The 13,857-nt window shown below is 32.0% G+C and overlaps 3 protein-coding genes and 1 pseudogene across 3 annotated transcripts; 3 read left to right on the top strand and 1 right to left on the bottom strand.

Moving 5' to 3' along the window:
* Positions 1-1,742: 1,742 nt before the first annotated feature.
* On the bottom strand, positions 1,743-2,851 carry LOC149512894 (ACT domain-containing protein ACR8-like; annotated as a pseudogene).
* A 1,080-nt stretch (positions 2,852-3,931) lies between these two features.
* Positions 3,932-5,560, top strand: LOC111305640 (large ribosomal subunit protein eL13z). Its single transcript, XM_022903347.2, has 5 exons — positions 3,932-4,007; positions 4,115-4,230; positions 4,337-4,470; positions 4,925-5,083; positions 5,174-5,560. The coding sequence occupies exons 2-5, from the start codon at positions 4,122-4,124 to the stop codon at positions 5,393-5,395; spliced, it is 624 nt and encodes a 207-aa protein (XP_022759082.2). The 5' UTR covers positions 3,932-4,007; positions 4,115-4,121; the 3' UTR covers positions 5,396-5,560.
* A 608-nt stretch (positions 5,561-6,168) lies between these two features.
* Positions 6,169-8,087, top strand: LOC111305639 (uncharacterized). The gene is made up of 3 exons (XM_022903346.2): positions 6,169-6,923; positions 7,004-7,723; positions 7,833-8,087. Exons 1-3 carry the CDS (start codon positions 6,839-6,841, stop codon positions 7,862-7,864), a joined length of 837 nt encoding a protein of 278 aa, XP_022759081.2. The 5' UTR covers positions 6,169-6,838; the 3' UTR covers positions 7,865-8,087.
* A 1,920-nt stretch (positions 8,088-10,007) lies between these two features.
* On the top strand, positions 10,008-11,263 carry LOC149512893 (uncharacterized; the record flags this gene model as incomplete). The annotated part of the gene is made up of 3 exons (XM_089751109.1): positions 10,008-10,120; positions 10,842-10,917; positions 10,992-11,263. Coding segments are annotated over 3 exons (402 nt in total), but the record flags the coding sequence as incomplete, so codon positions are not given.
* Positions 11,264-13,857: the final 2,594 nt, after the last annotated feature.

The raw sequence follows: 13,857 nt of genomic DNA, 5'->3' as shown, positions 1-13,857 counted from the left end.
CCTCAAATGTCTAAAAACCCAAAAGGAATTCAATAACCAATAGGGACGGCAATCAACCCCGTCCCCGATGGGTTTCGGCCCGACCAGACTTTATGGGGTCGAGTTTTTTTTTTTTTGAATTTCGGTTTTCGGGTCGAGTCGGGTATAGTTAAGAAATAATCGAGGTCGGGTCGGGTTCGGGTATGCATAAAACCCGACCCGACCCGATATTATATAAAAAATTATTTTTTAATTAATTAATTAATTATATGTATATATTTATATAATGATATTTTTAAATATTTATATTTTAAAAATAATATTTTATATTTTAAAAAAATAATATTTTATTAATTTCGAGTTGAGTCGAATACAGTTTACATAGTGTCGGATTGGGTCGGGTTCGGGGCGAGCAAAACCCGCCTCGAACTCGACCCGATGCCATCCTTAGTAACCAACATAACAAACAATTGAAACAAAAACAAAAGCAAAAAAATAAACTAAACAAAGGCAATGAAAACTAGTATGCAACGAAGCAAACTAATTATTAAGATTATCTTTAATTTCAAATTTTCTAAATAAACTAAGTAATTTTGAAAAACAAATATTCAACTAAAAAGCAAAAAACAACATACCTAAATACCACTAGACAATAATCCTTCCATTAGAACTCCACAAATTGATGATGAGGTATAAGCTGTGATCCTTCAACTGGAAACCTTGTCCAAAACTTCTCTTTAGGAACAAATTCTGCCTTGGTTCTTAAGGAGTTCTTTGAGCTAGGAGTTACAACAGGATTTTTGTTTGGACAAATTCAATATTTTGACTAGCAACTATCATATTAGAATTTGAATGGGGCTATATCACCAAAGAAGGTAATGTATTTCATTAATCTTTTGATAATGTTTTGTTCTACCTAATTAGGTCGTAAAATGCATTTCATGCATTGCCAAGTACTAAGTAATTACTTCCTTACTATTTTTTAGCCCTATATTAAACATGTATGCACACTAAAAAAATGAGGGAATTACTTCTACTATAATGAGAAATTCGTAAAGAAAGGACTTTACCTGCAATATCATATTCATTGTTCTAAGTTTTCTTGGGAATTAACTATTTCATTGAATTTGTTTTCTAAAATAAAAAAAGAATAAACTATGTTATTTGCAGCAAGAAGATGTGTAAATTGGTCAACAATTTATTTTTTTAGCTTTTAGAGAAACTAATTTTTTTGCATTTCATTAAAATCATACCTCAACTTGTGAAGTTTTTTATTTGTTGAGAGGTTTTATTGTAGGCAATTCATGGGAAGTTCCATGCAATGAAAGCATGAAGCTAACCCATTGCTTAATACATCTTATTCCTCTAATGATGATGATGAAAATGATGTTAGGATCATTGAAAATAACTTTATTGAGGATAATGTAGATCTAATTGAAAAACATGACACAAAACAAGAATGATTTGAGTTAGTGAAAAATGTTGAGCACCTAAAAAAAAGGATAAAGATGAGTAGCCCTCTGAAACCTACAGTTGGAACAATAAAACCCTAAGAATCAATTAGTTTTCAAAACTAGAAGATACCCTTAAATAAAACCCCAAAACTTTGAATTCAATATAAGATATCTTTGCTCATGTAAATGTGTATTCTTATCTTTTTTATCAACACCTACTTATATAAACAAATTTATAATTCGAGTCACATGAAAGTGCTATACTATATAGTTACGTTATTTTATGAAAACCTAATTGAAATAAATGGATTAATTATGTCTTTCAAGTTTCGAACTAATCGGGGTTCAATGTGCCTAATATAAAATTCCTTAACAAGAATAAATAGGTTTAAATCAACAAACTGAAGTTATGTAATTAAAATCATAAAAAGATTAGTACAATAACAATTTAGTACTAGATATGTTTTATCCCCAGTTGTGTTAATGGTGGCATGAAACATAACATTTTGCATGTCCATCAATATGCAAACTACATCAAACATAAGCTTGATTCGATTCTTACACTGAACATTCACAACTGAATAACCTTTTTCCACTCAATTTTGCACAATAACCATAAGCAAATTTGTCCTATGTTGCAAAGTAGGCATTCTTTCATAGTCATTATCTATAAACATCATTTGATGTAACCTTCTCTTAGTGTGGATTATAGCAATAAAAACTGAAGTTTTTGCGATATGAATATCATTATCTTTTTTCAAAACATTCCTTAAATGTGCTTCTATTATCTCAATTTGTTGCGAGTCCTTAATTAGGGACATCAAATTGCAGTCTTTTATATAAATTAAAGATGCAATTCGACCATTATATGTCCATACTTTAGCATTTATCACATTGTATTACAAGTTAGCTAAAATTATAGATACTTCTGATAAAACACCAACTCTATCTATTCCTATCAATTCCAACACTGTTAAGCCATCAATCCATGGCTTCTATCGGGATAAGTGGTCTCAAGGGACTGCAACCAAACAAAAATATAACGAAACATAAATAAGTTTTATGATAAATTAAGCTAATATAAAATGCATTAATAATAAAATAAAACCAAGTGTAATAACTACTTGCTCAATGTAACTAATAACGCTATCATCAATTAATTTGTTTATGTTTAGATCAATTACATGGAAAACTGTGAAACCCAAAAGGAAAATGCTAGTAACAAAAATTTCAAGTACCACCCAAAAAGGTAACATGCCAAAAAAACAAACTTTATCTCATGCCAATTCAAAGCTTTGCTAGTATAACAATTGATATGACCATTTTTTGTTCAAATTTCATGTTGCTTGGTTAAAATAACACACATGTTTTTGTTTGTCTTATCGAGAAATTAACAAACACATGCATGCCTTGTACATTGTACTTAAACCTATTAAAAACATTTTCTCAAATTTTTTTTTGCAGTTTCTTTAGGTATGTTTATAGGATCCGAGTGCAAACGGAATCAACTAAAGAATTACAAAGAGGGGATACTTGAGAGGATGAAAACTGATAGTGTTTCTCGACAATGGATGACAATAATAATGACGTATTTGGATGGAAAAAAGTTTTGAAAAATTTAACTGAGAGGAAGAAGCCTAATAACAAAAATTTATCAATCTCTTTTAGCAAATAAAATAAAAAATTTCAACCAGGAAAGAATACAAAATTTTTCCATAAAGAATAAAACAAAACTCAACAAAAAAAAAGTAAATAAAAGCTATAAGGATCTTATCCTCTAAAAAAGGTTACACTTTTGAAAAGTAGCAATTCTAAATCTTCAAATATATTCATAAAAAAGAATTTTTTCCAACCAACCTTTGAATATCAACATCATGCACCTACCAAAAACACAAAAATAAAAAAACCCATTTGGGAAAACCTTCAAGATTTTGAAGTAGCAATACTTGTCAGAAAAAAAAAAAAAAAGCTTCTAAAAAAGTTTCTTGCCCAAAATTATCTTTTATATCCCAAAATTAATCCCTCAATTAACATTTATTAACATTGCTAATTTGATAACATAAACTTTAAAAGGAGACAGTAGGTATACAGGTATAAATTTAAAATTCATTATAACCATTTTTTATGTTTTAAATTATTTCTTTTATGCTTAATATATATGCCATTTTAATTGAGGAAATTATATTATTTACTTTAAGAGTTATTATATTTTATATAAATTTGCCAAGTCTAAAAGACTTTATATTTATAAAAAATCATCTTTAAATTTGAGCTATTGTAATCTAGAAAATTGGATTAAGTTAACATATTTTTATTTTTAAAAAGGTATCTTAATTTAACTAATTCTTATTTTTATTTGGAAGTAATATTACCTCTTCTGGGCTTCGTGATATTGGCCCACTCCTTTGACACCGTCAGATTTTTAAGGCTAATAATCAGTCGTCAGATCAAAAACCAAAGCAGTATATAAATAAGCCATTCCCCCGAAAACCCTAAAAGGAGGGCCGAGGGGATCATTTTTATCTGCGCCAATCTTTACACCATATCTCTTCCTCCAGTCACCCTTGTTCAAAGGTGCTCAGCTTTTTTCATCTAATTTCATCTTCCCATTTTTCATTTCAAATTGTCGTAATTTTGTTTTGTTTTGTTTTTTTTTTTTTTTTTTTGCGGTCAAATTACAGGTAAGTCATGGTTAAGCATAACAATGTTGTGCCAAATGGCCACTTCAAGAAGCACTGGCAGAACTATGTGAAAACATGGTTTAATCAGCCAGCAAGGAAGGCGAGAAGAAGAATTGGTGCGTTTTTTATACTTTGGATTTTTCTGTGTACTTTTGTAAAATAAGATGATGTTTCTTGAGTGGCTAAAATTGATATGTAATTGGGGTATGGGATTTTTTGCAGCAAGGCAAAAGAAGGCTGTGAGGATCTTTCCAAGGCCAACTTCTGGACCTCTTCGCCCTATTGTCCATTGCCAGACTTTGAAGTACAACATGAAGTTGAGAGCTGGCAAGGGTTTCACTCTGGAAGAGCTTAAGGTTTACTGTTTTAATTCTCATCTTCTTTTATATGATTTTTGGGTTATGTTTAGAATGCCTTGATCTTGTAAGTTAGTATTTTTTTCTCAGTAGTTGTAGCAATCCTGATCTAGGTTTTGGGTTTTTTTTTTTATTCTAATATAGATTTGTGGATTAAAGTTTCGATAAATTTCGTTTTAACTGCAAACAGTAATTTCAAGTGATTGAAGAAATAATTTGGTACTCGGCCCGTGATTAGGTGACCAAGTTTTTAATTAACACCCTTGTTGACAATCAAGTTTATAATTAGACAGTTATGAATTAAAAAGAAAATAGGACAATGAATGCTATTGATGCTGTTGTAGGTGTGTGGATGGAAGTGTATAGTAGGTATGTTAGATAGTTTGAAATTCCCATTTGATGTGGTTTGTATGTGGTTGTATTGAATGTGGCGCTCACATTATTTTCCGACCAGGCTGCTGGTATTTCAAAGAAGCTTGCTCCTACCATAGGTATTGCAGTTGATCACCGCCGTAAGAACCGATCTCTTGAAGGTCTTCAAGCCAATGTTCAGAGGCTTAAGACTTACAAGGCCAAACTTGTTGTCTTCCCAAGACGTGCTCGCAAATTGAAGGTAATCTGTTATGCCCTATTTACAGTGCGTAATTGTTAAACCCTTTATCTTGTTTAGTGTTTATAATTTTGTTTGTTTGTGTTCCTGTAGGCTGGTGATTCTACTGCTGAGGAGCTTGCAACTGCCACCCAAGTCCAAGGACCATACATGCCTATTTGCCGTGAGAAGCCTTCAGTTGAGCTTGTGAAGGTCACAGAGGAGATGAAGTCATTCAAGGCCTATAACAAGCTACGTGTGGAACGTATGAATAAGCGCCATATCGGTGCCAGATTGAAGAAGGCTGCTGAGGCTGAGAAAGAAGATAAGAAGTAAGGTTGCTTTTTTGAGGGTTGTGTTTTGCTATTTGACTTGTTAAAGACATTAATTTTTATTTTCATATTGTCAGTTGAGTTAAAACAGCTATAGAAAGCTCTGGTATTATGTTTGTAATCCCCTTTTTTTTTAAAGCATTTTATTAAATTGAGAAGTCTCTTGCAATTTCTTAGCTTGGTATTGATCTATGAAAATGTCGGTAAGTTTAATTTTGTTCTGATATATAAGTTGGTGATATGGTTAATTGATTTTAAATTTGTATTGATTTTGTTTTTAACTGCTAAACCAAAATTTGTATTGATTTTGATGCTTTATCTGGACTCGTTGGTAAACAGATTGTAACAGCATTAGCACGATTTTATCCTTGAACATTATGAATCTGATCATCCAGTGGTTATTGAGTTTATGTAAATATCTTAATTTTATTACTAAGGAAAGAAACATGTTCTTAAATTGTTGGAAATGGATGATATCTGGACATGCTTTCAAATGGAGGCCGATGAACAAGCTTAAGGAGTATGCTTTCATATTCTCTTCTAACCTGCAACGTCCAAGGTACCAAGGCTAATAATTTTAGTAACCCGTTCTCATGTGATAGAAAATTTTTCCAGTTTTTGTTGTTAGAGATCAATGAATGCACCTGAATCTTCTTTCTTATGGTTAACCATGAAAATCTAAAGGCGCTGAAGCACAGCTTAAAACTTTGTAATAGGAGACAGCATATTGGAGCTGCAGAAAACCCCACTATTATGCTGATTTTACCCCTTTTCTATTATGTCAATACACATCAACTTGCTTTCCGAAGAGCAGATAATGGTTTATTGAACTAAACCTAAATAAAATAAAAGCTTGAGTTCAAGTTAAATTTCAAATGCGTAACTGCACTTCGCTGCTGAGTGATTCAATGAGTGGGATCGACGTTCTATAATATAGATTGCCTATCTTCTGCAGGGATGAATTGGAAATTGCAAGAATGCGAATGTAGACATAGAATTCCCTTTTCCTGTTGAATTAAGTCCTTTCAAGTTTCAACAATATAATCCTCGTACTTAATCGTTTACTCATGTTTTCGGGGATTCTAGACCAGAGGATATCGGACAGTGTTCCTTGACTTTGAGTAGAAAGCAAGCAAAAGAAAAGTGCAAGACCTCTTTATTTTTCCCCCATTTTCCTCCATTTCCAAGCAAGCATATATTCTAACGAGCTAAAAGAAATGCTCTCCATTTATTCCAAGCAGTAGCACATCTGTTATAGTGTGACTACAACCATTGGCTTTGAATCTTCTTTAGTTTCCCTATGTTGATAATTCCGTTTTCTGCCCCACCTTCTGCTCTTTTCTCTTTTTCCCTGTTAACTAAATGTCCTTGGCCTGTTACCGTCCTATATTTATACACATCGTTCATCCCTTAGTTTCTTATCTCCGTTCAGGCTTTGCTTAGAGCCATGGAGTCGAGGGGGCACTGTTTAAGATTGCTCAATGCAGTCGTATGCATTTCCATTTTAGCCGCCATTTTCTTCACTCGTTGTGGTATGTAAATTCCTTCTACTTATATATTCCTTTGTTTTTCTCTTTTTTCACTTAATAATTGTTGTTTCTTGTCTTTTTAGATGCCAGAATTACGGTTCATTCATGGAAGTACCATGACTCAAGACTCCAGAAAAGTCCAATCAGCCAATTGATAAACAAGCTGATAGTAACAAATCGTGTCAATTCCAATGTTGATCCACACACCATAAACTCACCTTTCTATTTACCTCCTTTTGATTCACAATCACCACTTCCTCAGCCTGACCACTCTCCTCCCTTTACTCCACATTCACCTTCCAACCCTCCGCCGTCTTACGGGCTACCAACCCCTCCACCACCTAGTTACATCCATAGCCCTCCAGCTAATCCACCGGAAACATATCCACCCGAAAATGGGTTCAGTCCACCTAGAATTTTCCCAAGCCCCCCTCAACATCAACCCAGCCTACCAAAACATGCTCCTAGTTCCCCTAAGCATGTTCCAGGCCAGCCCATCTATAAACCACCTGTGCAGAACCCACCACCTTTGGAACCCCCTCCTCCACACAAAGGGTCACCGTCTGGTGTTTGGTGTGTTGCTAAGCCGACAGTTCCAGATTCAGTAATCCAAGCAGCAATGGACTACGCATGTGGGTCTGGTGCAGATTGCAAGTCAATTCAACCCAACGGGGCCTGCTTTCAACCCAACACAATGATTGCGCATGCATCATACGCTTTCAACAGCTACTGGCAAAACAAGAAGGGGAGTGGTGGCACTTGCGACTTCGGAGGGACCGCCATGCTTATTACTGTTGATCCTAGTAAGTTTGATTTCATGTCAGAATCTGTTCTTTCCAATATGCAAATAAAAATCTTATAACAACATTTATTGCTCATTTTTATTAACATATTTGTAATGAAAATTGACAGGTTTTGGTAAGTGCAAGTTCAGCTACAATTGATCAATGAAGATAGAAAGAGCAAATCAAAAGACCAATTATTTTATTTCAGAGGAGTTTGAACCAGCACTTGTGCTAGATGTGATTTTATTTAGATGTAGCAGTTTCGGCTGTTGTGCTACTTAGCTGGAAATTGTTACCTTGTTTTATTCCTTCTATGAATCGGGTAGAGTTTAAAGCATAGTTTATTTTAATCATATTAAATTAAGCACCATTTTTTTATAGCTTAAGTATACTCTGCTTTTACAGACACTTATATGTTTTATAAATTATTTAGATTATTTCTTTACTTTTATGTTAATAAAATTGAACAATATGTGTAATTTAATTGAATCCACTTTAAAGACGTCAATGAATAACATTTTGAAATTGATATTCATATATTCCATAAATAATTAACCAAAATTTGCATTTAGAGGTGTCCAGGTTTAACGGCTTATACGCAAGGTCGGGCCATATCCTGTTAGCACTTTTCGAGGTTGTTCGACGTCTTGTTTGCCCATTTAAGCTCATATTACTTATATTATTTAAATTTATTATCAAAATATTAATAAATATTTTATATTAATAATTTCAAACATAATTTAAAATAAAATTAAGATTAATTATTTTATAATAAATATTTTTACAAATCATATTGAAGCTGGACCAAATCATTGTTTAGAAATTGGACTAGACCTGTCGATTTGACAAACCATCACTTCTATTGATAATAAATAGGTCCACTTTCATTTTAACTGAACACATAACTAATAGCAAATAAGCTTGTCAATTAAATTTAAAGTTTAATTCAATTAATTATATAATTATTTTAAATAATAATATTTAATAAATTTTAAATTAAATCCCAAACATTTATATACAATTTTTTTTCGTTATTTTTAGATCACGACTTTATATATAATTATATATATATATAAATAATTGCCAACTGAATATAAGTTCTGTATATTGATAAGACTTGTAGATTATATATTCGAAAAAATTTAAGTGATTTAAATTAAAAATACAAATAAGAAAAATATAAGTGAATCATGGTACTGCAAAATTTTTTCTAAGTTGTGGGCAGTAGCGGTCAGCTGTGTTTTTCTTGAGTTCCTCGTAATATATTACTCCATAAGGTTTTTTTTTTTTTTTGGAGAAGAAAACATCCAACTTCAGGGGGAAATGATTCTGCAATGCGTGGAATAGAATCAAAATTTACAACGCAGAACAAGAATGTAAAAAATGTTGTTTCCAAATTGTCATTCTGGTCCCTTATTGAACAACCCACACAAGGTTTTGCAGTCACTACTGTATTCAGGAACGGATCGAACAGATTGGGCTTTAGAGGCCACTAATTATTTCCTCTAACCTTATTGATTTTCTGATTCAATAAAAAAGTTATCGCTTCTCTCTTCTTGTATGGTATGGTCTCATTCATGCTCTGGTAAGAAAGAAGCTTTAATTTAATCTTTTTATTATCTCGTAGTTTTAATCTATTTATCTCGTTTTAATAAATTTAATTTTATATTTTTATTAACATCAATTTATTAATAATTTATAACAATATTAATTTTTTTTTAATTTGAATTGACCTAACATTTAAAATTATATATATTAAAATAAATAAAAAATTAGTAATAATTTTTTAGCAACGTTTCACTTATATGCGTCACTAACTTTTTACATTTTTGTAAAAATCGTTGCACTTTTATAAAAAATCTGCGAAAATTTCAATTATCGGCATTTATATTGACAAACGCTACTAAAAACAAAAATTAACTGCTTTTGTTCACTAAAACGCTGCAACATAAAATACCAAAGTTTATTCCTAGATTGAAAAAGCTAAAGGTTGAGGAAAGAGTTGGTGCTGTTTGAACCAATACACGCCACAATTAGGTAGAAATTAGTGGCATTTTTAAAATTAACGCCTCTAATTTTTCCCCGATTGAATTCCAGATTTCCCTTTTTTTTTCTCTACGCCCGATTTCATCTCTTTTACCACGCTTCTTTCTTCTCTGCAACCTGTTTCCCAGGTAGAAATTAGGCTATTTGTTTCATTCTTGCCTTCGATTCCTTTCCTTTTCATGCCGTTTCCAATCGGTTGTCTTTGTTTTTGTCTGATTCCTTTTCCTTTTCGAATTTGTTTCGAATCCCACCCTAAACTGAACCCTTGAATGCTTTGCTGTTCATTTGCCGTTGCCGTTCGCAAGCCCCCTCCTTTCTCATTGCAGGCGTTCATCTCTTTTATCCTTCCATCTACAACACTGGTTTAAGGTTAGTAACTGAACATGTATTTTGTGCTTATTTTGAATTCTTTGTAATTTTTAATATTAACTTTTAGGGTTAATAATATTTTCAATCCGATGGATTTTGTTGGTTGTTGCAGTTACGGGGGTTCGTTAGGGCGTGAGTTCTTTGTTTTATGTTTTGGTATTTATAGATTCTGGAATAAGCATGGGTTGTATTGTATATTTTGCAATAGAATCAATAAGTAAGCATCTAGGTGTTGTACTGTTATTGTTGTTCGATAAATCATGATAGCAAATAAAACCTTGATTTTAGGGGTCAACTCTTTGCTTGGATATTTGGAATTTGAGTCTCTTCTACAAATTCAAGTCTTGAATAGTCATTTTGAAAGTTAGTTTGCATCCAATTATAGCTCTTGGCTGCAGGTTACTCTGGGGAATGTAGCTTTTGGGGTTGTTTGATCGAGTTTGATCTATGTCTTAACCTTGTTTCATGATTTTGGGTACTATTATGGAATTTGGCATGTTACTATTGTTTCAGCTATTTCCTGTACCTTCAATTTATAGGGTGATACACAATAATATGATGCTGTCATTTTGTGGAGCTTGTATGCTCTAGGAAATGATGTGCAAGAGAATCATATACTCCTAAATTATGAATAACAGATATCCTCTAAATCATATACTCCTAAATTATGAATAACAGATATCCTATATTTTTATTTTAACAAAATTCACTTCTGTTGCAGCACAGAAGCTTTGGAATTTGCACAGACGAAGTTGACCTCTTTTGGAAAGAAGCAAAAATATGTTGAAAAGCTTGAAGTATGTTTCTAACTTAGTAAATTTTCATGCATCTAATCTATATGTGATAGTGAAAGACTTTGCTGTTACTGCAGGATTTCATGGCTTTGCTTGCATATGAGGAACCAGAGAAATCTCCAATGTTTCACCTGCTTAGCTTGGAGTATCGGCAGCATATTGCAGAGAATTTAAATCAAGCAATTCTTAGTTTGTTTAATTCTTATAGCTACTGCTTTGCCAGATTACCTTTTAGCATGTTGTACACATTCTTCCTATGTTTACCTGTTGTTTATTGTCACTCTATTTGATTATTCTTTCTTTTACTTGTACTTTTACAATCTTTTAATCAATCTGTTCTCATTTTGGGTCATGTCTCATGAATAATGTCAGCTTATGCAAGCCACCCAAGCTATATAGCAATGGAAAGGTTGATACAACAAACAACGGTAGTTAGACGGCGATAAACTTCGATGTAGAACTAGGAGAATTCTTCCTTGTTGGGAAGGTATGCATTCTTGTCACTGCATTGTTGAAAGATAAAATGAAAGGTTAAAATAATAAATACTTACAAAAAAAAAAAAAAATAGAAACATTGAAATGTAAACATATACATAAATAAAACAAATTGAATCATAAAAAGAATTTAAAAAGACCAAAGTGGATCGGAATTTAAAAAACATGTTCAATTTATTTGAATTTAAATTTAATTTAACCCGATTTGATAAAAAAATAACAACTTAATTTTCTTTAATTAAACCCAAAGTAATACAAAATTGAATTAATTTTATTTTAGAACTTAATAATTTAAACTTTAAATTATTCGAACTTAAAATGTAATTTTTTTTTAATAAAAAAGTATTTGATCCAAATCTAATTCCACCTTTCCAATTATCACCTTTAAATGAAATCATATAGTATAATCGTCCAATGGAGAATTACGGTAAACAAAAAGTTTAATTTTAATTTCAATTTCTCAACATATTATATCAATAAATTGACCAGTACCTTATTTTTCTTTGATGAAAATAAATGACTTTACTAGTCACGTAGTAAGAGAGTATTAGTATGTAAAGGAGAAAAAAATTATAGTTCAAGATTAATTCAGCCATGACCGACACCCTCAAATTCTAGACAAACTACTATAGGGTTTAAAAATTAGTATGTAATTTCATTTTTTTTATTACTTTAATTTCTCTTTAGAGGGACAAAATAGATAAGTCTAGTGTCCTATAAAGAGAACTTTCCAATCATGTTAATTCATGGCATAATTTTATTACTTATGTTCAGAAAAGGACACCTTAACAAAAATTTTAATTGTATGTATACCTTCCCACCGTCCAATTTTTGCGGTATTAATTTGTAATAGTTGATTGAATTATCCTTCTCAATAAAGTGACTTTTGACTATTTATTTTACGTATATAAAAAAAGATTTGGCAATAAAGGGTTATGAGCAAAATCTTTTGAAAGTGAAATTAGTGAATATTCATTTGTCAATTTTTTTCGTGGGGTCAACCATTTGCTACCTATATACCACTGGGGGCCAGCAATTGTCATTGCCTGTTGAACAATATATTTAATATGTGTGTATTTGTATATATGAATTTCAATTATGCTTCAAAATCCCACAATTCTATTCTCAAGATTTAAAAATGAAATTTTCAAAATTGCTCAAGATATAAATCGAAATTTTCATAATCACCGAAATATTCTTTGAATACAGCAATTGAATGATCGAATACGAAAACTTAATCAGTCTATATATTATATATGTAAAATTATAAAGCAAATTTAACTAATGAAAACTATGCTTCTGTTAAAGCCTATCTAGTCTGGTCAGCCACGTCCTGATGTCGTGGTTCAGAATTATAAAATCAAGGTTGTGATTTAGATAATTATATGAAGTTTTAACGCGTGGATTGTTACTTGTTCATAGAAAAAAGTTGATAAACCCTGTATCACAGATCCCTGACACCTCAAGACTTGACTGATACACTGTGTTTCACCGTTGTACATGGCTCCAAAGATTATTCAGAATCATAAGTATGACGTAAAGGTGAAAGAACTATATGGCTTTTACTCCTTGCGGCCCTCCCTTCCCTTGTTTTTTCTTTCGCTATCTTTTACATAAATGTAATGATATATGCAGGCTGATTTGTGGAGTATTGGGGCAATCTTGTTTCAACTGGCCACCGGCAATAATCAATTATTGGTTTCTAAGAAGAGCAATTCGATCTGCTTATTATCAAAACCTAAATGCTTCTCTTGTTTATTGTGATTCTATGTTGTACACAGTTGTTCCAGAATATATTGAGATCCACTGAACTGCAGTTTCGAGAAGGTGCCATAGAAGAATTACATCCAGATTTTGTTGATCTTTACAGAAGCTTGTTACGTCATGATCCAAGTACTGGTTACTGTTTTAGAGATTTATGTACTTTATGCATATATGGTCATGTTAAAGTGATTATTGTCGAATAGCCTTGAGTTTGTGTTCTTATTTAGTGTATGAAAATTTGATATAATACCTGCAATTTGCAAATTTTTGGGATGTTTACTTGCGATACTTATACAAGTTCAGAGAAATTTTCAATCACAAGTTCCTTGGAGAGTCAAGGAAAAATCCTCTTTTTAGTGCATTTGATGCTCCCTCGTTAAATTGACATCCTCTTTGTTAAGTTGTAGGCAAAACCAGGATCATGAGGACACCAAAAATAGGTAAAGGAAGTTTTAGATGCATCAAGAAGTTAAACTTCAATCAATTGGGGTTTCCGATGCTTTTGAAAACGTTTATACTAAGGAATTTAATTCGAAGCATTGAAGCATGATTGCTCATAAAAATCAGTAATCATTGGCCCTTCGCAGGTGGATTTTCTTACCAACATGCTAATAAGATTTTCACTTTTAACTCATTGTACCTTTTACTTTTTTCCGAACATATACTGATTTTGCTGGCAGCAAC

The sequence above is a fragment of the Durio zibethinus genome, chromosome 21 (assembly GCF_047325235.1).
Source record: "Durio zibethinus cultivar Kanyao isolate XHJ-2024 chromosome 21, ASM4732523v1, whole genome shotgun sequence".
NCBI classification, from domain to species: Eukaryota; Viridiplantae; Streptophyta; class Magnoliopsida; order Malvales; family Malvaceae; genus Durio; species Durio zibethinus.
The sequence above is the reverse complement of the archived record's forward strand: the minus strand, read 5'-3'. Positions and strand labels throughout refer to the sequence as shown.

Coding starts and splice junctions, on each gene's coding strand:
- LOC111305640 (XM_022903347.2), top strand. CDS start 4,122: ATGGTTAAGCATAACAATGTTGTGCCAAATGGCCACTTCAAGAAGCAC. Junction 4,231..4,336: donor GAAGGCGAGAAGAAGAATTG/GTGCGTTTTTTA, acceptor GATTTTTTGCAG/CAAGGCAAAAGAAGGCTGTG. Junction 5,084..5,173: donor GACGTGCTCGCAAATTGAAG/GTAATCTGTTAT, acceptor GTGTTCCTGTAG/GCTGGTGATTCTACTGCTGA.
- LOC111305639 (XM_022903346.2), top strand. CDS start 6,839: ATGGAGTCGAGGGGGCACTGTTTAAGATTGCTCAATGCAGTCGTATGC. Junction 6,924..7,003: donor CATTTTCTTCACTCGTTGTG/GTATGTAAATTC, acceptor TTGTCTTTTTAG/ATGCCAGAATTACGGTTCAT. Junction 7,724..7,832: donor GCTTATTACTGTTGATCCTA/GTAAGTTTGATT, acceptor GAAAATTGACAG/GTTTTGGTAAGTGCAAGTTC.